Genomic DNA, 21,860 nt, shown 5'->3' with positions numbered 1-21,860 from the left:
TTGCTATGAGATTGGATGTAAAGAAATTCAGTCTAATTTGCACAAAAAGGAGAGTTCCTCATTACACTTTTCAGTAGGACCTCTTGTCTACCATTCCCTCTGGTCTGCCAGCTCCAGGAGAGCAGCAATCATGCCTGCCTCCCTCTTCATTGTTTCTTCAAGGCCCTAGCACAGAGCTCAGCACATGACAGATCTTTACTTATCTTTGTTGCTTAATGAAGTAATGATCAATGAACACATGAGTTGTTCCACAAGCCAATCCATGGACCAAAGTGGCTTAGGTGTGCTTGTGGATCAAAGTTTTGAAAGGATCCAAGAATAGGGTGTTATTAATTCAGCATTCAGCACTCCTCTGCAGCTATACTGTATGCTTCAGCTCCACCAGAACAAACAGACCCCAAAATGCTTGCTAAAAGCAGTGCACCATGAACAGCAGTCACCATGCTGTCCCCTTTGGAATTCAGCTGGTACACACAATGCCACCTCATCCCGCCACGCTTAATTTATCTGTATCTGCAGAATAAGCTGCAAGGTCCCCAGCCTCTGCAGGGAAGTAACTGCAAACCCTTGGCTTCCCTCCCATTCCCCTGACTTCTTACATAAGGATAGTGATCCTGGATGAGGCAGGGGAATGTTATAGAATAGAAAATGATGACCCCCTGATGGGAGTCATAAGAACAAAAAGGGTGTAGGGGAATAGACAGACTGGCCCTTTGATAAGAGGCTTAGAGCCTTGGGAGAAATAGAATGACTTCCACTCTGACACTTTGATTGCCAGCACACCTGCTGGTAACTTGTTGCGTGCAGGTCAAACTCAGTGCGGGTCTGAGTTCAGCCAGCCTCACTTCCCTGGCTTTCTCCTGAGTGTAGATGTGGGGTATTGCCTTTCAGTTTCAGCACCTCTGCCTCTTACCAACAGGCCTCATCTCTCTCTTCCTCTTCACCAAGAAGGACTCTGAAGCTGCCCCTTCAGGGTGGTGCTTAGGGTTTTTGAGCACTTACCAGGGAAATTGATATTTTTATCAGATGAGTACTTCCCAGAGTTAGGATTATAAAATTTGGAACCCTCACCAGTTTGGCTCAGTGGATAGAGCATCGGCCTGCGGACCAAAGGGTCCAGGGTTCGATTTCAGTCAAGGGCATGTACTTCAGTTGCAGGCTCCTCCCCAGCCCAGGCCCTGGTCGGGGCTTGTGCAGGAAGCAACCAATCTATGTGTTTCTCTCACATCAATATTTCTGTCTTTCCCTCTCTCTTCCACTCACTCTAAAAATATCCTCGGGTGAGGATTACAAACAAACAAACAAACAAACAAATAAATAAATAAATAAATAAATTTATTTAACTTAATTTAAAGTTAGCCATACCCAAGTTCAAATCGCAGCTGCCATTGGGCCTCAGTCCCTGTTTATACAAGAGGAATGATGATAGTATCTACTTCCTAGTTTTGTCATGAGAACTCAATGAGCTAAATGTATAAAGCATTTAGCCCTGGGCCTGGCAAATAGTAAGTATTCAATAAATGATAACCAATAGTAGTAGTAACTATGAAAGTCTATGTTTTAATATTGTCTCCCATTCTAATGGGTACAGAAACCAATAAAAAAATGCTTAGGCTAACCCCATGTGGGGGCAGGGCAGGAAGGCAGGGCAAAGGTGGGCCTGCTTCTATGTAATTGAACCATGGAGCTTCCTGAGGGTCCTTCTTTCTCTTTCAATTCATACAGCCTGATTGATTTTCTGAGTTGCAGCTTGAAGCAATCATCATGGAGCTGTAGGACCTTCTATCTTTTCCTCTGGTCTATCAGTTCCATGAGGGCAGCAACCATTCCTGTTTCATTTTTCATTGACTCACACTGACCTATGGATGACAGAGTAGTCGTATATGAGAGAGAGGGAGAAAGAGAGACAGAGGCAGAGACAGAGATAGGTAAACAGAAGGGGAGAACAATAAGAAAGAGGGAAGAAAGCCCTGGAGCCTTCCAGAGAGGTGTGGGGATGAGGCAAGGCTCACATAGGCAGACCTGCCTTCCAATCTTGGTTCCCTGTGGTACCAGCAGAAAAAGCAAAAAACTGAGGAGAGGCTCTCCTGGGAGCTCAGCAAGAGAGAACCAAGCAGCATCTTTAATCTGGATAAGGATGTACAGAGAATATATATTAATTTCTCTCTGGATGCATAACCACATGTAATAGTGAGAATTCATGTAATAGTGAGAATTTATGTAAAACATTGGATAATGTTCATGACCTATGCACATAACTACATTATGGTTAAAGTAGTTAGTAACTATATGGGTCCACATGTTGGTGACTGTTCTCTCCTCTCTGGGCCTTTGCCCTTACCAATACTTCTTTTTAGAATGTTCATTCCCTGTTTCCTCTCCTCCCACACCTGCCTCGCCCCTGCTAGCTTTACTCATCCTCAGGTCTCAATTTATACTCCACCGCCTCTTGAAAGTCCCCCATATCTGTATTTGGGTGGCCTGGCATGTCCCAAGGCACTTATGTCACTTATGGGCCTTACCTGGTTACTCCTTATTCTCTCTAGAAAGACCCTGAGTTCCTCAAGGATTAAAAACTATGCTTTATTTAAGTCTGTATCCCCAGTGCCTGGTACACAGTAGGTGCTCAAATATACTTGCTGAGCTAGGGAATAAAATACTTGAGTTGCTCTTCTGTTTCCTTGAAAGACAGCCTCTATCCTCCTTAGACAAGCCTCTGAATCCATCAGAGAGGACTTGTTATAAAATCAACAAGCAGAACAATCCACTACTTCTGGGATTTCACAATGTCATGGTGATGGATTAAGGAGCCCGTTATAATGTCAGTAACTGCCAATAAAGTAAACCAAAAAGCACGGTGGAAATCAAAGTATCAAGACAGCACAGTACTGTCAGCACTCCCTGGCTAAGAAAGGCAGTGCAGTCACCTGCAGATTCAGGCCCTGTACTCAGGGGCCTGCACCTGCACCGTGAATTCCCAAGGACTCTGCTCCCAGCCCAAGCTCCAAGTTTCTGCCCTGCTGTGCTGCCTGCACCTTCCACCTGAGGGATGATGCAGGGTGAAGCTGTAGAACTGAACCCAATGAGCACTGAATTGGCTTTGTTAGAAAGACACTTGAAGACCCACACCCCAAAACAGAGACATTTTCCATGTTTATACCCTCTACTAATATACATATAAGCAACCAGTATAACATTGGCTAATACTTGTTATATATTGTGTTAAGTGAGTGAGATGGGTTATCTCATTTAGTTACTCCTTGCAACAACCCTATTAAGTAAGTAGCATCATCATCCCCATTATACAGATTAGAACACACAGAGAGATTAAATTGTACACTCAAAACCACACAGCCAGTATGAAGCAGAGCTGGGATTTGAACTCAAATACTCTGATTCTAGAGCCCAAGCACTAACCACCCAGTATCCTTCTCATGTAAAGACTGATCAGGCCTGTGCTGAAAACTTGTAAAATCACCATTGGCTCACATAATATCATCTTTCCCAAATTCTGAAACACTTAGGACAGAGACCCCCATAGGGAGGTGCAGGAAGTTTGGGATGAAAAAAGAAAGGCCTCCTGCAGAGAGCAAATAATAAACTCAATGTGGCAGTGGGCAGCCTGTGGCAGCATTAAAGAGTTGGGCCTTTGAGATGTCATGGAGCGAAGAGCCAGCCCTATCCCACCCCACCTTTGGGGTAGAACCCTGGATTCTGAGGACAGAGGGGCTGTCTAAATCCCCTGGGAAAGGCCAGGTGAGAAATGCTGCTATCTGACTCATGCACTAAACTAAAAAATGCTGAGGGATATTTGCCTTTTATGATAATTCAGGGTATGGGCTTATTGATACGGGATTATTAAAGGTTAATGAAACAAGTATATGCATGAAAGACAAAACATGGATTGAAGCTTTTCAATTTACATCTGCCATAATGAACACTAGGCTCAGGTTTTTACCCAGCATTTGACATCCACTAATTATTTCAGTGATTCCAGTTACAATTAATAAAAACTCAGCCATGTGTGTAAAATCTTAATATTCCCTTTTGTCATCCATCAACTGAGTAGAGGGACATGCAGAAGGGAGTACTGGAGGGCAGGATGTGGCTCTAAATTCTTTTCTTAACTAAAAGATATTGAGCATGACCTACATGCCTAGCACCGTGCTTTGCCTCACTGACTCCTTACATACAATTTAAGTGCCCTAATCCCTTTTTATGTCATCACCATTTGTCTCCCAAGTCACCCTTCAGAACCTAAAATCCATTCTCTATAAGACTCCTCCTATCCCCCTCCATCCTCATACCTCCTTTCTTCATCTCCAGATGCCTCCCACTTCACCATCTGAAAATCATAGTTCCTCCTCAGTTAAAGCTCCATCACTGCCCCTCCTCTTAAAAATGCATCACCTTATTGCTTTTCCTAAAGACTAGTTCCCTGAAGAACAAACTTCCCAGCAGCCCTTTCAAGCGAGCCTTGTTTTGCTCCCATAGTCCCCATATCACTCAGATGGGAATGAGGTGTATTTCTCTTGCTGTTCCTAAGTACTTCCAAACCTTTCTCTCTTTCACCTCCCTAAAAGCACTTCAGCTTTAAATCGTATTTCATCAGAGTATATTACCCATTAACCCTCATCATTGCAGCCTGCAACAATGGGTCACTCTGTCATTTCTCCATGGTTTTGGTCCCTGATATTTAAATTCTTGGCACTCTAATATATACATAGATAGATCATCCTTTTAACACTTTGCCTCAACTTAATGAACTCATCTCCTTCAGTGGTCTACTTTAGTCACCACAAGTCTATATGAGTCTACAACTGTCATGATCAATGCAAACTCTAGGCATCACACCTCATACTACTCCCTGACTACTTGCTCAAACTTTCCATCTCCCTCTCATACCCTAACTTTGTCAATCTTGCTTCCCGCCCTCCCTCCCCCCCCCCCTCGCCTTAGGATCTACCTTCCAAATCACTAACCTGACCTCTTTTTAGAGAAGTTTTCGGTTCACACCAGTATTCAGCAGAAGGTACAGAGTTACCATATACCCCCAACTCACACATGTGCACAGCCTCCCCATAATCAACATCCCCCCAGAGAGTAGCTGATGAACCTACACTGACACATCATTATCACCCAAAGTCCCTATTTATATCGGGGTTCACTCTTGTTGTTTATGGGTTTGGACAAACATTATCGACCATTATAGTATCATACACAATAGTTTTGCTGCCCTAAAAATCCTCTGTATCCACTTATTCATTACTCCTTTCCCACTAACCCCTGGCAACCTCTGATCTTTTTACTGCCTCCCATAGTTTTGCCCTTTCCAGAATGTCATATCGTTGAAACCATATAGTATGTAGCCTTTCCAGATTGGCTTATTTCACTTAGTAATATACATTTAAGTTTCTTCCATATTTTTCCTTGGCTTGATAGCCCATTACTTTTTATCACTGAACAATATTCCACTGTCTGGATGTACCACAGTTTACTTGTCCACAGTTTGTTTATCGTACTAAAGGACGTCTTGGTTGCTTCTAAGTTCTGACAATTATGAATAAAGCTTATATTAACATCTATGTGCAGGTTTTTGTGTGGACATAGTTTTCTTCTTTGGGTAAATACCAAGGACATAGTTTTTTACTCCTTTGGGTAAATCCAAGTATCATGATTTGTTGGATCGTGTAGTAACAGTAATAGTATGTTTAGTTTTGTAAGAAATTGCCAACTTTATGTTTAAAGTGGGTTTCTTATGGACAACATATGATTGGATCTTTTTTTTCTAACCATCTTTCCACTTTCCTTCTCCCTTAGAAGTCCTGACTCTCTCCATACCAGCCTCAATTCCATGGACTATCATTATAATCTTCATCACATACAGCTCAATTCCTCTGCCCTTCTCTTGATATGGTGTATTCTTTGACAAAAATACAATCCTGGTAAAATCTAATTCTCTACGTTTCCATGCCAGCATCATGAATGTGTTAGAAAACATCAACCATTTTGGCTAGTCTTATTTATTTGTTTGTTTGTTTGTTTGTTTATTGAGAGAGGGAAATGAACAGAGAGAAAAAAACACGTTGTGGGAGAGAAAAATCTATCGGTTGGCTCCTGCACGTGTCCCAACCGGGGATCAAATAGGCAACATTTAGGTATACAGGATGATGCTCCCACCAACTGAGTCACACTGGCCAGAGCAGCTAGTTTCATTTTAAATTTCTGACCTTGAACCTTCAAATGGGTTGTTATTGTTCTCCAGCAAACATACCCTGTCTTCCTAATCCATTCACTCTTAAAATTCTCCTAAAACTATTTCAGACCTCTCTTCAAACTTCTATCACCTCCTCTCCAATTTTTACTCTCAACTGATAACTTTTCTTCCTATTTCACTGAAAAAAAAAAAACTGAGCAATAGAAAGAAAATGTCTAAAACCCCACCACCAATGCTAGCTTCTTCACCACATAGTTGAACTTCCTCCTACTATAGGTAAACCACATATGGTTCTATCACAAATTCATTCCTACGTATATAGAATCAAACTGTCTGTCATATGCTATTTAACTACTTGCTGGATTAATATAATAATCTGCTGATATCATACACAAGGACCAACAAAATTATCCACTGATAAAAAATTCCCATCAACATATAAACTATGTGGCTTCTACCCCATCAGAAGAAAGAAGGCAGGGAGGGAGGGAAGGAAGGAGGCAGTGAGAGGGGAATAAAACCAAACACTTGTCTAATCTGTTACTTACCATTTCTCTGCCCTCTTTTGCAATAAAGCTCCTCAAAAGAGTTATCTATGTAACTGGCTCCAATTCTCTATCTTCCAGTTCTCTAATCCTCACCAGTCATGCTTCCACTCTCCCATATGTGCTCCCATCAAGGTGACCAATGACCTCCAAATTGCTAAATCTAGTGGTCAATTCTCAGTCCTCATATTATTTAGGAATAATAATACTACCAGCTTTAAAGGATAATTGTGACCAATTAAGGAAATATTGGAATACTCAGAACACTTTTATTGTAAACTGTTATTGTAATTATTTCTTAAACTGAACCTGAATGTCAAAACTTCCCAGGCTGACAGCATGTAATTTATCTCCCTTTGTACTTCAATTGGAGCTTTCAATGAACATTCCTTCTCCATAACTGGGTCTCTGAAGGGAGAAAAGGGGGAATGGATTGGAGGCCCACACTCCTTTTGAATCTAATTTCTAAGGTCTGAGGACTGAGTGTTAATTATCTTGTATTGTGTGGGTGTCTCCACAGCATCCATCTGAAAAATTAATTTTAACTTTTGACCAATGAGAATAATAAGCTTCTCCCTCTTTTCTAATTTAAGTTTGACAGTAGCTTTGAAAATGTTTGAGAGTTGGGGATCTTAACTAAAGTCAAGCAAACTAATAATTTCTTAAAATTTATGTTATCAAAACAATAGCTTCAGCAGCACAAATTCAAAAATATCAACATATCATTTGGAGCCAGAGATTCATCTCAATAATAAATGAGATTGTAATTTATGGACCAAAAGGAAAGGGAAGAAATTCTGCAGCAGTTGAAAATCAAAGAATCTCTATTAACATCTGTGTTGAGCAGAGCACAAGAAAAAATGGTAGAATATTAAAAAACTTGAAAGTTACATTTGAGCAAAGATTTGAAGGAGTTGAGAAAGTTGTTCATGTAGATACCTGGGAAATAGCATTCCAAGCATAGAGAATAACCAGTACAAAGACATGGTCTTTGCCAAGTGTGTTTGAAGAATAGGAGGGAGTCAGAGTGGCTGGAGTAGACTGAGGGAGGAAGAAGGCCACAGGAAATAAAATCAGAGAGAATGGAGAGGCTAGACCCGTGGTCAGCAAACTGCGACTCGTGAGCCACATGCGGCTCTTTGGCTCCTTGAGTGTGGCTCGTCCACAAAGTACCACGGCCTGGGCAAGTCCATTTTGAAGAAGTGGCATTAGAAGAAGTTTAAGTTTAAAAAATTTGGCTCTCAAAAGAAATTTCAATCGTTGTACTGGTGATATTTGGCTCCATTGACTAATGAGTTTGCCGACCACTGGGCTAGATAATGTCTTTAGACAGCAGTATAATGACTCTACCTTTACTCTAAGTGGATGGGAAGCCCCTGGAGAGTTTGAGCATAGTAGTGCCATGATCTAACTCCATTTGCTAAATATTCCTCTAACTTATATATGGAGAATACACTATAGAGGACCAGGACAGAATCAGGGAGGACAGTTAGGAGTCTCTTGGATTAGTTGAAGTAAGAGATGACAATGGTTTGGACCAAGGTAAAAAGAACAGAATTGGTGAAAATATATACAAATATATAGTGTGTGTGTGTATATATATAAAAGGCTAAGTGACCAGCCAACTGGCCAACCAGCTGGTAGCTATGACGTGCACTGACCACCAGGGGGCAGACGCTCAATGCAGGAGCTGCCAAGCAACCGCAACTTTGCAGAGCACCCTCTCATGCACCCTGGGACCCCTTGGGGGATGTCGGACTGCCGGTTTCTGCCTGATCCCCACAGGCCAGGCTGAGGGACCCCATCAGTGCACAAATCCTCTAGTATATATACACTGAGTGGCCATATTATTATGATCTCTAAATGCATAATAATCCTCTAGAGGCCCGGTGCATGAATTCGTTCATGGGTGGAGTCTGACCAGTCTGGCCAGGGGGAGGGGACATGGGCGGTTGGCCGACCTGCCTGCTTGGTAAACTCCTGGTCGAGGGGACAATTTGCATATTATCCTTTTACTATATAGAATATACACTGAGTGGCCAGATTATTATGTGTTCAGAGATCATAATAATCTGGCCACTCAGTGTATATTAGAGATAGCAGGACTTGCTATTGAATTATATGTTGGATATGAGAGTAATGGAATCATCAAGGATAAATCCAAGATTTTTTTTGCCCTGGACAACTAAAACTGTAGGGAAAACTAAGTGAGGTGGTGCAGACAAGATCCAGAATTAGTTTGATTAAGTCTGAAAAGCTCATTTAGCATCCAACAGGAAATATCAAGTTGGAAATTAGCTATATGAGCTGAGTTCAGGAAAAAAATGCTGGACTAAAGATATAAATTTTGGAGTCATCAACATATAGATCTTCGATAAGACTACTAAGGCAATTAGTGTAAACAGATAAAAATGGAATTCAAAGGATTGGGCACATTTTTGGGCATTCCAAAATTAAGACATCAGAGATATGAGAATGAATCAAAACAAATGCAAAAAGTAGTCATTCAGGAAGAAAAACACAGAAGAGTATGATATGCTGGAAGTCAGGTAAAGAACTTGTATCAACCATTGGATTTAGCAACATGAAAGTCACTTGTGACTGATAAGCTCAGTCTCAGTGGAGGCAGTGGGTATAGATGGGAAAGTCTTATTAAATGGAATAAGAAACATTACAAGGAGGGCAACTGGAAATACTCAGTGTTGACAACTCAATTAAGGAATCCTATATAATAAAACCCTAATATGCAAATCTACCTAACAGCGGAATGACCCGTCACTATGATGCACACTGACCACCAGGGGGCAGATGCTTAATGCAGGAGCTGCCCCCTAGTGGTCAGTGCGCTCCCACAGGGGAAGCGCCACTCGGCCAGAAGCTGGGCTCACAGCTAGCGAGCGCAGCAGCGGTGGTGGGAGCGTCTCCCACCTCTGTGCAGCACTAAGGACCCCTTGGGGGATGTCTGTCTACTGTCAGACAGACATCCCCTGAGGTGTCCCAGACTGCAAGAGGGTGCAGGCTGAGCTGAGGGATCTCCACCCCCCAGTACACAAATGTTGTGCACCAGGCCTCTAGTTTTCTATAAAATGGAACAGAAAAGTAGAGTAATGGTTGGAAAGGGAATTGGGATCAAGAGAAATTCCATTTTAATACAAGAGAACAGCAGCATGTTTGCATACTAAGCTAGTAGGGAAAGGGAGAAACTTACAATGTAGAAAAGAAACAAGAAGATTGCAGGAGCCACGTCCTTGAGTAGGCATAGGAATGATATCCAGCACACAAGTAGATGAGCTGACCCTAGAAAGGAGTTGGTGCAGTTCATCCACAGTAAGAAAAAGGAAAACAGAGTCCATGAATATAGACGCATGAAGGTAGGATGTGTGATGGTGTAAGCATGTGTCATTCTCTTCTGATGACTTTATTTTCCAAGTAGAAAAGGAAAGGTCCTTGTCTAAGAGTTAGGGGAGGGAGGAGGTGCTAGAAGACTGAGGAGAGGGGAAGGTATGAAATGCTTGTTTAGGAGAGAGGGAGAGTAAATTGCCCAGGAACACTCAAGCCCACCTAACATTGTAGACAGTGAATTTACAGCATGCCTATCAGTGCAGTTGTATGTTTTCCTGCCACATTTATTGTGCAGAGGCAGAAGCAGTTAGACTCAACCAGAGTCAGTCTTTTATCCAGAGAGAGAGAGAGAAAGAGGAAGAGGAAGAGGAAGAGGAAGAGGAAGAGAGAGAGAGAGAGAGAGAGAGAGAGAGAGAGAGAGAGAGATCTGATGTTAGGGTCATGGATATATTAGAAATAACTAAGAGAGTGAATAGTAGCGTTAGAGTTGAGAATAAGTCATTAGAAAAGATATCAAGTAAATGAGAAAGTAGGGTAATGGGAGGGTTATTTTCCTAGATATTAAAACCACCAAAATTAACAACAGTAGTAATTTTGGGAAGAGTGACAGTGAGACAGGATCTAAACTCTTCAGAGAAGGTGAGAGTGACCCAGAGATAAGTGACTAATATAGTAGTGCCCTCTTATCTGTGACTTCAGTTTCCATGGTTTCAGTTACCTGTGATCAACCACAGTTGAAAAATATTAAATACTAGAGGCCTGGTACACGAAATTCGTGCACGGGGGGAGGGGGGAGTGTCCCTCAGCCCAGCCTGCACACTCTCCAATATGGGACCCCTCGAGGGATGTCTGACTGCCCATTTAGGCCCGATCCTGGTAGGCCTGATTGCCCCTAACCACTTCTGCCTGCCAGTCTGATCACCCCCTAACCACTCCCCTGACAGCCTGATTGATGCCTAACTGCTCCCCTGCCAGCCTGATTGCCCCTAACTGCCCTCCCCTGAAGGCCTGGTCCCCCCCAACTGCCCTCCCCTGCAGGCCTGGTTCCCCCCCCCCCCCCGCAACTGGTCTCCCCTGCAGGCCTGGATCCCTCCCAACTGCCCTTTCCTGCAGGCCTGGTTGCCCCCAACTTCCCTCCTCTGCCAGCCTGGTCACCCCTAACTGCCCTCCCCTGCAGGCTTGATCGCCCCCAACTTCCCTCCCTTGCAGGCCTGATCCCTCCAAACTGCCCTCCCCTGCTGGACATCTTGTGGTGGCCATTCTGTGTCCACATGAGGGCAGGATCTTTGAACACATAGGGGCAGTCATCTTGTGTGTTGGAGTGATGGTCAATTTGCATATTACTCTTTTATTAGATAGGATAGAGGCTTGGTGCACGGGTGGGGGCTGTCTGGTTTGCCCTGAAGGGTGTCAGGGATCAGGGTGGGGGTTCCCTTGGGGCATGGGGCTGCCTGGTCGAGGCACCTGTGGTGGTTTGCAGGCCGGCCATGCCCCCTGGCGACCCAAGTGGAGACCCTGGCATCTGGGATTTATTTATCTTCTATAACTGAAACTTTGTAGCCTTGAGTGGAGCCTGGGCCCGCCAGGGTGTGTGGAAAGCTTGGCTTCCTCCATTGCCGGAGAAACCCAGCCTCCTGCTTGCTCCGTGGCCACAGCAATCTTGGTTGGGTTAATTTGCATACTCGCTCCTGATTGGCTGGTGGGTGTGGCTTTGGGTGTAGATGAGTGGTGGTGAATTTGCATATTACTATTTTATTAGATAGGATAAAACTCCAAAAATAAACAATTAAGCTTTAAATTGCTCACTGCTCTGAGTAGCATGTTGAAATCTTGCAGTATCTCATGCTGTCCTGCCTGGGATGTGAATCATCCTTTTGCCCAGAATATCCATACTGTGTATACTACCCTCCCCATTAGTCATTAGTAGTCTCAGTTATCAGATTGACTGCCATGGTATCACAGTGCTTGTGTTCAAGTAACCCTTATTTTACTTAATAATGCCGCATTAATATAATTTACCACAGTATTTTATAATTGTGCTACTTTATTAGTTATTGTTGTTAATCTCTCACTGTGCCTAACTTATAAATTAAACTTTATCATAGGTATGGATATATAGGAAAAAACATAGTATATATAGAATTTGGTACTATCCACTTGGTGTCTTGGAATACACACACACACACACACACACACACACACACACTGAGTGGCCAGATTATTATGATCTCTGAACACATAATAATCTGACCACTCAGTGTATATCCTATATAATAAAAGGCTAATATGCAAATTGTCCCCTCGACCAGGAGTTCGACCAGCAGACAGGTTGGCCAACTACCCATGTCCCCTCCCGCTGGCCTGGCTGGCCAGACCCCACCCATGCATGAATTCATGCAACAGGCCTCTAATATATATATATATATGTATATATATATACACATACACACACACACACACACACACACATAGAGGTCCAGTACACGAATTTGTGCACCAGTGGGGTCCCTTGCTGTGGCCTGAGAGATCGGACCGAAACTGGCTCTCTGACATCCCCTAAGGGGTCCTGGATTGCGAGAGGGCACAGACCAGGCCGAGGGACCCCACCGGTGCATGATCAGGGCCGGGGAGAGACCGCAGGAGGGCTCCAGGGTGTGTCTGGCCCATCTCGCTCAGTCCTGATTGGCTGGACCTCAGCAGCAAGCTAACCTATTGGTCAGAGCGTCTGCCCCCTGGTGGTCAGTGCACATCATAGTGACTGGTTGACCGGTCGACTGTCTGCCCCTGGTGGTCAGTGCACATCATAGTGAGCGGTTGAGTGACCTTAGCATATCATTAGCATATTATGCTTTGATTGGTTGAATGGCCAACCTGACACTTAGCATATTAGGCTTTTATTATATAGGATATATATACTGAGTGGCCAGATTATTATGCGTTCAGAGATCATAATAATCTAGCCACTCAGTGTGCGTGCATGTGTGTGTGTGTGTGTGTGTGTGTGTGTCTGTGTGTGTGTGTGTATCCCATTAATAATGGAGGACAACTGCATAAGGAAAAGTGGATTCTTATCTCGTTGAGTCTCAGGTTCTACATTTGTGAGTTGAAAATGCTGATAGTGCTTCCATCATGAGGTTTTTACAAGGATTGAATGAGATGATGCAGGTAGAACATCTGATACCCATTGGAACTGGCAGAATTCAGATTGCAAAAATGTTATTTTTAAAAGGGGTACCTGTGAGGTTTAGGGGTAACTAAAGTTGTGGAGTGTGGCTTGGAAGGTTCACTGAGCTCAGGGATAACACAGAAAACCATAATCATCATAATCCCCCAGGATGTTCTGATAAGCCTGGGTCATGACCCTCCTATCAGCAACTATCCATATTCATGTCATCTCTGAGCTCCAGTCGACACGGTTTCTCTCTGTCTCTTCAAGCCATCTGCAGACACCAGGCTTGTTGTCTTCCAGCCTAAGTGTCTAATGCAGAAAGCAAAAACCTAGCTCCTTGTTCTGGTGTGTCTCCCCATACCATGTCCAGGCTAGCTAAAAAAGCCCAGAAAAGTGAAAGTACCTAATGAAATGGTGCCTTATATTCTGAACTGTGCTGAACCAAGAAGTGTGCAGAGGCTCTAGGGCAGTACAGTCTGATTTGCTCCTAGCATGGGGAGCCTGGGCCAAGGCCTGTGTCAAGCCCTTTCCACTTCCTTTCAATATCCATCCATGCATTCAGCTCTAGGCAGGAGTTTCCACCAAGAGATGAGGTCTTGTCTAGTGAATAGGGAAGTAATATTCAGAGACTCCTTGTTCTTGAGAAAGCACCAATAAAGTTGATAGAGTAGGGGCCGGAGATTCAGGGAAACTGAGTTGTAGCAGCAGGACTGCCAGAGTTAAATAGGTGCGTATGACTAAGTGACCCTTCTTGCCCATTTCCTTGAGCTTCCATCTCTGGCTCATTGAGGCTTTCAGACTATCTTAGCTGGGACAAGCTCTGAGAAAGTTTTACATAGCATTACTCTTGCACAATCCTGAGAGTGGATCCCTAGCCTCCTCTACCCCCACACTACTCGGTGACTACATTTGCTTTGTTCATTACCAATTTTTTATTCCTAGTATACAGTAGACTCTCAATAAAGAAAGAAGGAAGGAAGGAAGGAAGGAAGGAAGGAAGGAAGGAAGGAAGGAAGGAAGGAAGGAAGGAAGGAAGGAAGGAAGGAAGGAAAAGGAAGGAAGGAAGGAAAAAGGAAGGAAGGAAGGAAGGAAGGAAGGAAGGAAGGAAGGAAGGAAGGAAGGAAGGAAGGAAGTTAGGGAAGGAAAGGAAAGGAAAGGAGAAATGAAGGAACACATAACACAGCTCTTCATGTCACCACCTGTTCTCTGGGCTATTTGCCAAAATGCTCCAAGTATCTTCCCTGAATTTTTCTCCATGGCAATCTGCCTGAGCTGAGCAGTCATTTTTCTTTCTAGCATGTCCGTTCTTCACCCTAAATTATGTATATAAATGGGAGTCCTCTCTTTTCTAAAAACATTTTCCTGATCCTTTTTCTTTTTCCGATCTAATAAACATTTATTTACCTCTTCTTTAATGCAAGGGGACATTTTGATGCAGCAGTGCTGGAAAGAACCAAGAATCACTAATTCAGAAAAATGGCTGAGCTTCTGCAGTTTGCCTGGCTTACATCCATTTGCTGAGGAATCCAAGTTCTGGAAAAGCAAAACTGCACTCCTATTTATCAACTATCACTTACCAGTCAGGGCTGCTGACATTGATTAGCACTGAAAGGATGTTTGTCTCTTGTGTCCTTTCTGAACAGACTCCGAATAGGTTCATTTTAACTAAGAAATCAACAAGGAAGCCTCCAGGGGAAAACATTTGAGAGGAGTACCGGTATGAGGGTGACATGAAACATATTTTTGTCCAACATATTTTGGATCATTATCTGGAACTGAAGTAGTCTGTCTGGGGGAGAGAGAAGCTGGCCTATCACTAGGAAAGAAAGTCAGCCTCTCAAAAATAATTCCAAAAGGTATACCTAGGGAAGAGAAGAGAAAACTCCAGCAGCAACTTATTAAAAAAACAAAACCAAAAAATTCAAGTCTAAAATTGCTTATTCAACAAGCAAGCAATTTAAGAAGCCATGATTTGCCACACAAAAGGATTTGTGGTAAGCAAGACTCCTGTTAGATTTAAATTACATTTGGTTTTTAAATTGATCATTTATAAGCAGGTTTTTCAGCATATAAAAAGAAAGCACACCTGTGCACATTTTTTTCCAATTTAGCATATCAGCCGTATCTTTTCAGTAAACTTCCTGTGAAGAGCAGCTTCCATTCTAGACTGGTGGTAAATGAGTGAAGTGTTAGTTTCACTAGCCTTAGAAGTTCATTCCTTGTTACTCCTCCCTCAGAATTGAGCAGGGAGAGCTGCTGCTTTGAAAGAGCCCAGGATGAGCTTTGGCAGGCATCAGAATCGCTTACAGGACAAGGTTAAAAGATTCCTGGGCTCCATGAAGTCTGCGACAGGGCCTGGTGTCTGCAGTTTTAGTAGGCATCCAGGCTGACTCTGATGCAGGTAGCCCAATGGAGCACATCTTGATAAATCCTAGATTAGAGAAGATGTCTTCTAGATTGTTGTGTCAAGACAAATTGCCCTGCCTTCTGGATCCAGCACATCCCCTGGCTCTAATGCTCTCCATAAACTCACACTTGGTGGATAGTTGCTGATCGACCCTGCTGTGCCGGGCAAGCCCACCTGTGGGGCTCAGTATGACACACCCTTGATTTCTTTTTATTCTGTTAGAACGATTACAGGAAGTTATCTATGCAATGCAAGGATTTTGTGGTGGGCGTGCTGGACCTATGCCGAGACACAGAAGAGGTGGAAGCGATTTTAAATGGTGATGTGAACTTCCAAGTCTGGTCTGACCACCACCGCCCAAGTCTGAGCCGGATCAAACTCGCCATTAAATATGAAGTCAAGAAGGTAAGCTTCCCCACTTCTTCTCCTGGCCTTCCCACCTGGCATGGCTGCTGATCTAGCTTTGTGCTCATGTTTATTTTATGTTTATGCAAGGTGACAGTGACAACACCAATTATCCAATTTCTCTCTAGACAGGGAACTGCCCAGAGCCTCTCTCTGCAACTCACTTCCACATCCCCAGGCTACCCAGAGAGAGAGATCATGATAGTCATACCATAAAAAGGCTTTGAGCCTTGAGAACAAAACGGGATTGTCAGCCTCCAAACCACTGACAGGGACAATGTCACAGTTAGTGTTCCCATCAGCAAGCAGGCCAATTTGAGGGTTTTCATGGGAAACAAATTACTCAGGTTGTGCAATAGCATGTAATGCGCTTTCTCAATGTGCCTGGGGACCCCTTGTGTAGAAATGTTTTAGTGTAGAGGCTTTGTGGAATCCATGATTCTGGGAGGCTTAGAGGAATTGCACTCCTCAGGCTCATGAAATTCCACAGTAGAAAGCTCCATTGACTTTCACAAAGCAAGCTTGTTTAAAGGCCACTGGCACCCAGTTGCACTCAGACCTACAGTAGCTGGTCAGATCAAGGTCCTAAGAAGCAAAACTCAATTATGGTTCCAATTTAGATACACTCTGAGTTCTTTAGAATCTGCTCTTAGGTTAGATGACATCATTCATCCTGATGAAAACGGCAGAGCTCCAAAGATCAAAGACCCAAAGATGTGTTTAAATATCAAAGTGCTTTCCACATCAGCAGGATGGCTGATCAGTCTTTCCGGGGTTTTTTCCCAGCTATTTCACAGGATCAATACTGGGCATATTTTCAATGCCCCAAAACAGCCTCTGGACATTTCTGCTCTTGTCTGATTGTCTTAATTTGTGAGGGGTGAATTTTATGAGGAAAATTCCACACATATATCTGTGGAACTCATCTAGAAATAGCGTCCAAGTTTGATAAAATCTTCTTGCCCTTTTAATAATAACCAAAAATCAAAAATTCGAAGAAAAACATTTATTAAAAGACTCTGAGTCCTAAATATATGTTGATAAAGCATGAAAAAGGTGGCCTTAGATAAATATTAGGAAGTATAGAGTGATGGGAGGAGAGGAGTCAGGCTATAATTTGAATTTTCTTAGCTCAGGGAAACTCACTTTTTAGCCTATCCCAAGAGCTCACTGAGGCTTTTCATCAAAGCACCGACATCTCTTCCAGAAGCTGCTGACCCACTCTAGGCCTTGAAGTTCAAACACACCCTGCTGTGAGACTGGCAATGGTGAGGATGAGCTTGAGTTTCCAGAACCACAAGCATTTCCTACCTTCACCAAGCCAAGAATACCCCTGCTTCCCAGCACAGAGAAAACCCAAAGTATTGGAGATGCTTAGCATTTGCAGATTTACTTTCACAGTTTTGGCTATTCAGGAGCAATTCCAATAGTCCATAAAAACAAGCATTCACCATTTTTCTGAAACAAATAAATTCAAACATTTTAGCAAAACTGTCACTGGAGGTAGATCAGTCAACTAGTCCAGAAGTCTGGCCACTATCTCATAGCTACATGTTCCCTCTCATCGTCAACTACAAAATGGGAACAGTGATGAGCAAGAAGAGAAAGTGAATTACTCCATGAACATGACGATTCCAGTCAGAATAAAGAGGTTTTATGGGGAAAATAATTTACTCTAGTGGTATGCGCCAATTAGGGCAAGAAATATCCATTATGAATGTCAAGTGTCTGCTGCAATCCACAATTAAGACAATGATAAACAACCTGCATAAAATGTCAGCCTTGCTCACTCAAAGACCTCCCTCCATCAAAGCACCACCATCCCAAACCATGTATGTCATTGGCCAACAGTAAACAGACTCATAAGTTTCCTTGACATTTATTCTACTATGATTTACCAGTGAAAATACCTAATATTAAAGACTTATTAATAATATAATAAGATTTCAGTTTTAATTTATGAGCTTTAGCATGCTTGCCTGGACACAGTCTACTCCAGGGTCTTTGAATTAGGAAATGACTAGCACCAAGGCCTATTTACAAATACACTGCCTTTCACACCTGATATACATCTGAGTCTTGAGGCTAAAATATAAAACTGCAAAAAAATTCCTAAGGCTTGGCCCACGTGATATAAAAAGCAAACCATTAATTCAGTGATTAAAGTAAACTAGTTGTTCTTGGCAGTTTCATGGGCTGCTAATAGGTATGACTTTAAGAAAAGGTTTTGTGTTCAAATAAGTCAAATAGATTTATTTTCTTAAAGACATTAGAGAGCCTTTAATATGCACTGCTACTCTAAAAGAAGGCAACAATATGTATACTTAACCATAGAACTGTATTTCTCATGGAATATCTGATGAATCTAGCTGTCCAATGTAACAGTCTGGAAAATTCTAATATAGAATCAGCCTAAATACCTATGAAGTGCATAGATCTGAATGAAGTGAGTGCTGCCCTGTGGCTGGTACTGTGCCCTGGATCCTGTCTTCACTTGCATGTTTGCCTCTCTTTAGGCACCATCTTCATGTCTGGCCCCCGGGCTGGCTCAGTCAGAATGTCAGCCCCTGTTAGATAAAGATAATCACCCCACTATGGCACAGGGACCACCTGGTAAAGAGGAAGGAATCATGAAGTGGGTGTCAGGAGATTTCTAGCATGATTCTTACACTTACTAGCCATGTACTCTTGGGCAAGTCTTTGAAGCTCTCTGAGCCTTATTTCCATCTGCTAAATGGGCATATAAGTTTTTGCTTCACAGAGTTTTCTGTGAACTTTGAAATAATTGATATGAAAGGAAATGCTCTAGAAACTATTAAAGTTCTGTGCAGTTCCACAGGGAAGCATCAGTGCTAACATTCAGTAATGTCCCTTTCCTTGGGACTACAGTGGTCCTTCTGTCCCCAGATACATTCCCTAGCTTATCCTTTGATATCTCCCCAGAGAATGCTAGAAATGACCCTGTGTAAAGACATCATCCTTATAGCCTAACATGCCTCCTGAAACGACCAAAGGCCTTAAGAGTATGTGATTGTTCTTCATGACTTCTATTCTAAAGGGGTCACTCAGGCCCCAGCCGGTTTCACTCAGTGGATAGAGCATCGGCCTGTGGACTAAAGGGTCCCAGGTTCAATTCCAGTCAAGGGCACATGCCTGGGTTGCAGACTCAATTCCCAGTGTGGGGCATGCAGGAGGCAGCCAATCAGTGCTTCTCTCTCATCATTGATGCTTCTATCTCTCTCTCCCTCTCCCTTCCTCTCTGAAATCAATAAATACATCTATATATATAAAAGTCTAAGCAACCAGCTGACTGGCTGACCTTTCAATGGTCAGACCAATAGCTGTGATGCACACTGACCACCAGGGGGCAGATGCTCAATGCAGGATCTGCTGAGCTGCAGTGACTTGGCAACTGTGGTTCTCAGATGACGCACCCGGAACCAGAGAGGAGGAAGCCCAATTCCAGGGTGCATCACCTGAGAACTGCTCTCTCTCGTAATCCAGAACTCCTCAGGGGATGTCAGAGAGCTAGTTTCGGCCCAATTCCCACAGGCCAGGCCAAGGGACCCCACCAGTGCACAAATCCATGCACCGGGCCTCTCATCCTATATAATAAAAGGCTAATATGCAAATCGCCTGAACAGTGGAATGACCAGTCGCTATGACACGCACTAACCACCAGGGGGCAGATGCTCAATGCAGGATCTGCCCCCTAGTGGTCAGTGTGCTCCCACAGTGGAGGCGCCGCTCAGCCAGAAGCCCTGAGCCGGGCTCACAGCTGGCAAGCACAGCAGCAGTGGCAGGAGCCTATCCCGCCTCTGCAGCAGCACTAATGATGTCCAACTGCCAGCTTAGGACTGCTCCCCTTAGGAAGCGGGCCTAAGTCAGCAGTCGGACATCCCTTGAGGGCTCCCGGACTACAAGAGGGTGTATGAATTTTGTGCACTGGGCCTCTAGTATATATATATATAAAAGGGTCACTCAGCCTCCTCAATAACCCAAGTGGATGTGACATCTGAAATATTAGCCACTGTGTTTGGAATGCAGTTTTGAGAAGTGGCTAAGAGGGTACTCTGAGGTTAATCCTGGTCCAACTACTTATTAACAGGGTCACTTGAGCAAGTCACCAGCCTCTCTGCCTCCATAAAATTTGGATAATGATGCTTACTTCATAGTATTATGAGGATCAAGTGGGATAAAGAATGTGCCTTGAATAGTCTCAGGCCTCACAGCCTGTGGGTATAAATGAGGAGTGTTAATACACACATTGCACTAGCTTAGAGTCAATGTCCACACTACTTAAGACATTTCTGTTACTCATCTCAGTCCATTCCAGCTTTTAAAGGCACAGTCCCTTCAGGATCCATACTTGCCTCATGAAGAAGCAAGGATGCTTCTCTCTCCATGCTGAGTCAGAAGTGACTCCACTGTGTCTCATGCATAAAGGAAACAATTCCTCCAGCTTTGGCCTGCAGCCCATACACACACATACATATACATACATGCATGCATACACATATATACATATATATAGACATATACATATATACACACAACACACACATATACAGACACAACACACACACTATACACAGGCCTTAGTCTTCCCCTTCAGGGTCCATCTGAGTAGTAGCCATCTTGCTGTCTTCTCTATTTCTATCTTTGTCCCCAGGGAACCATGCCCAAACATCCTTCTTAAAAGCCCTCTTTTCACCCTGCATACCAACTCTGAATAAATGCTTAGGGGAATTCCAATCCCACCAACTGGGAGGAACCAACAGTCTCTGAATCTGTTTAGGTTCAGCTGGGCCCAGGCTGCACCTATAAAGGAAGCCCAGTGTCTGGCACATGGTCACGGCTGAGTGACCAGTCATAGAGACCCAGACACAATCCTTGGTGCTCTTATTCAACTTGTCTGAGGACACACATTGGGGCCCTTAATTTTCATTCCTCCCTCTCTCTCCTCTTTATTGCTTCTTCATCTCTACACTTGCATTGTTGTTTTCCTACTACATCATTCCTTCCTTCTTCCTGACTCCAATTCTGTCTTAATGAAGATCAGGTGAATCTCCTATTCACCAAAAGAACTGTGTAGGCATTGGTTCTCCAAGCTCAACTGCCAAAGAAGAGTGGGACAAAGAGACCCAAAAGGTCCTATTTTACACAATAGAGGCTTTAACTCCATCTTTAAAGGAGATGCAGGCCACTTTGGACATAACTAAGCAAAGGTCCAATACAAAAAAAAAAAAGGAAAACATAAATATCTTCTCCAAAGTTATTGCTCCCACTGCAGAAAGCATGTCTTTTACCAGGCAATATCACTAATAAGGGCAGTTAATTCAATCTCTCACCATCTATGAGCTCTACAGACACTCATCAGCCTGTTGGGGATTCTGAACAGAATAAAACACAGCCTTGCCCTCAAAGAGCCATCAGTTGTGGGTGAGGTAAAGACAAGTATGCTATGACTGTAACAGCAGTAGCCTTTGTACTTCACTAGCTAAGAGTTCATAGCAGGTAGTTCTTTCACACTTCCAGGGGGCCCCAGGTCTAGCATCTTGGCACATGGCTTGATTTGGGGAATCTAATCATGGTATCATCCATCTTTCCTTCCAACTGATGAGACTCCCCATGTCTCTCAAGAGGCAGCTCCATCCCACCGAGCCTTCCAGTCTCTAGAATTTCAGAGGTGCCCTTTCCTGACTCTGCCAAACTCCTGGTGATTCCTGGCTCAGAAAGCTAGTCTCACATGAAATAAAATATCTGTGACAGGAC

At 43.3% G+C, this 21,860-nt stretch overlaps 1 protein-coding gene across 1 annotated transcript in view; it reads left to right on the top strand.

The window, feature by feature from the left end:
- TRPC7 (transient receptor potential cation channel subfamily C member 7) overlaps positions 1-21,860 on the top strand; it is a 141,605-nt gene that overhangs the window by 35,370 nt on the left and 84,375 nt on the right. Inside the window, exon 3 of the mRNA XM_054716742.1 lies at positions 15,903-16,085. Within this exon, the coding sequence (XP_054572717.1) occupies positions 15,903-16,085 (183 nt within the window). The remainder of the gene's footprint in view (positions 1-15,902; positions 16,086-21,860) is intronic.

The sequence above is a fragment of the Eptesicus fuscus genome, chromosome 6, assembly GCF_027574615.1.
Source record: "Eptesicus fuscus isolate TK198812 chromosome 6, DD_ASM_mEF_20220401, whole genome shotgun sequence".
Classification (NCBI taxonomy): domain Eukaryota; kingdom Metazoa; phylum Chordata; class Mammalia; order Chiroptera; family Vespertilionidae; genus Eptesicus; species Eptesicus fuscus.
Note: the sequence above shows the minus strand (reverse complement) of the source record. Positions and strands in the feature narration are given on the sequence as shown.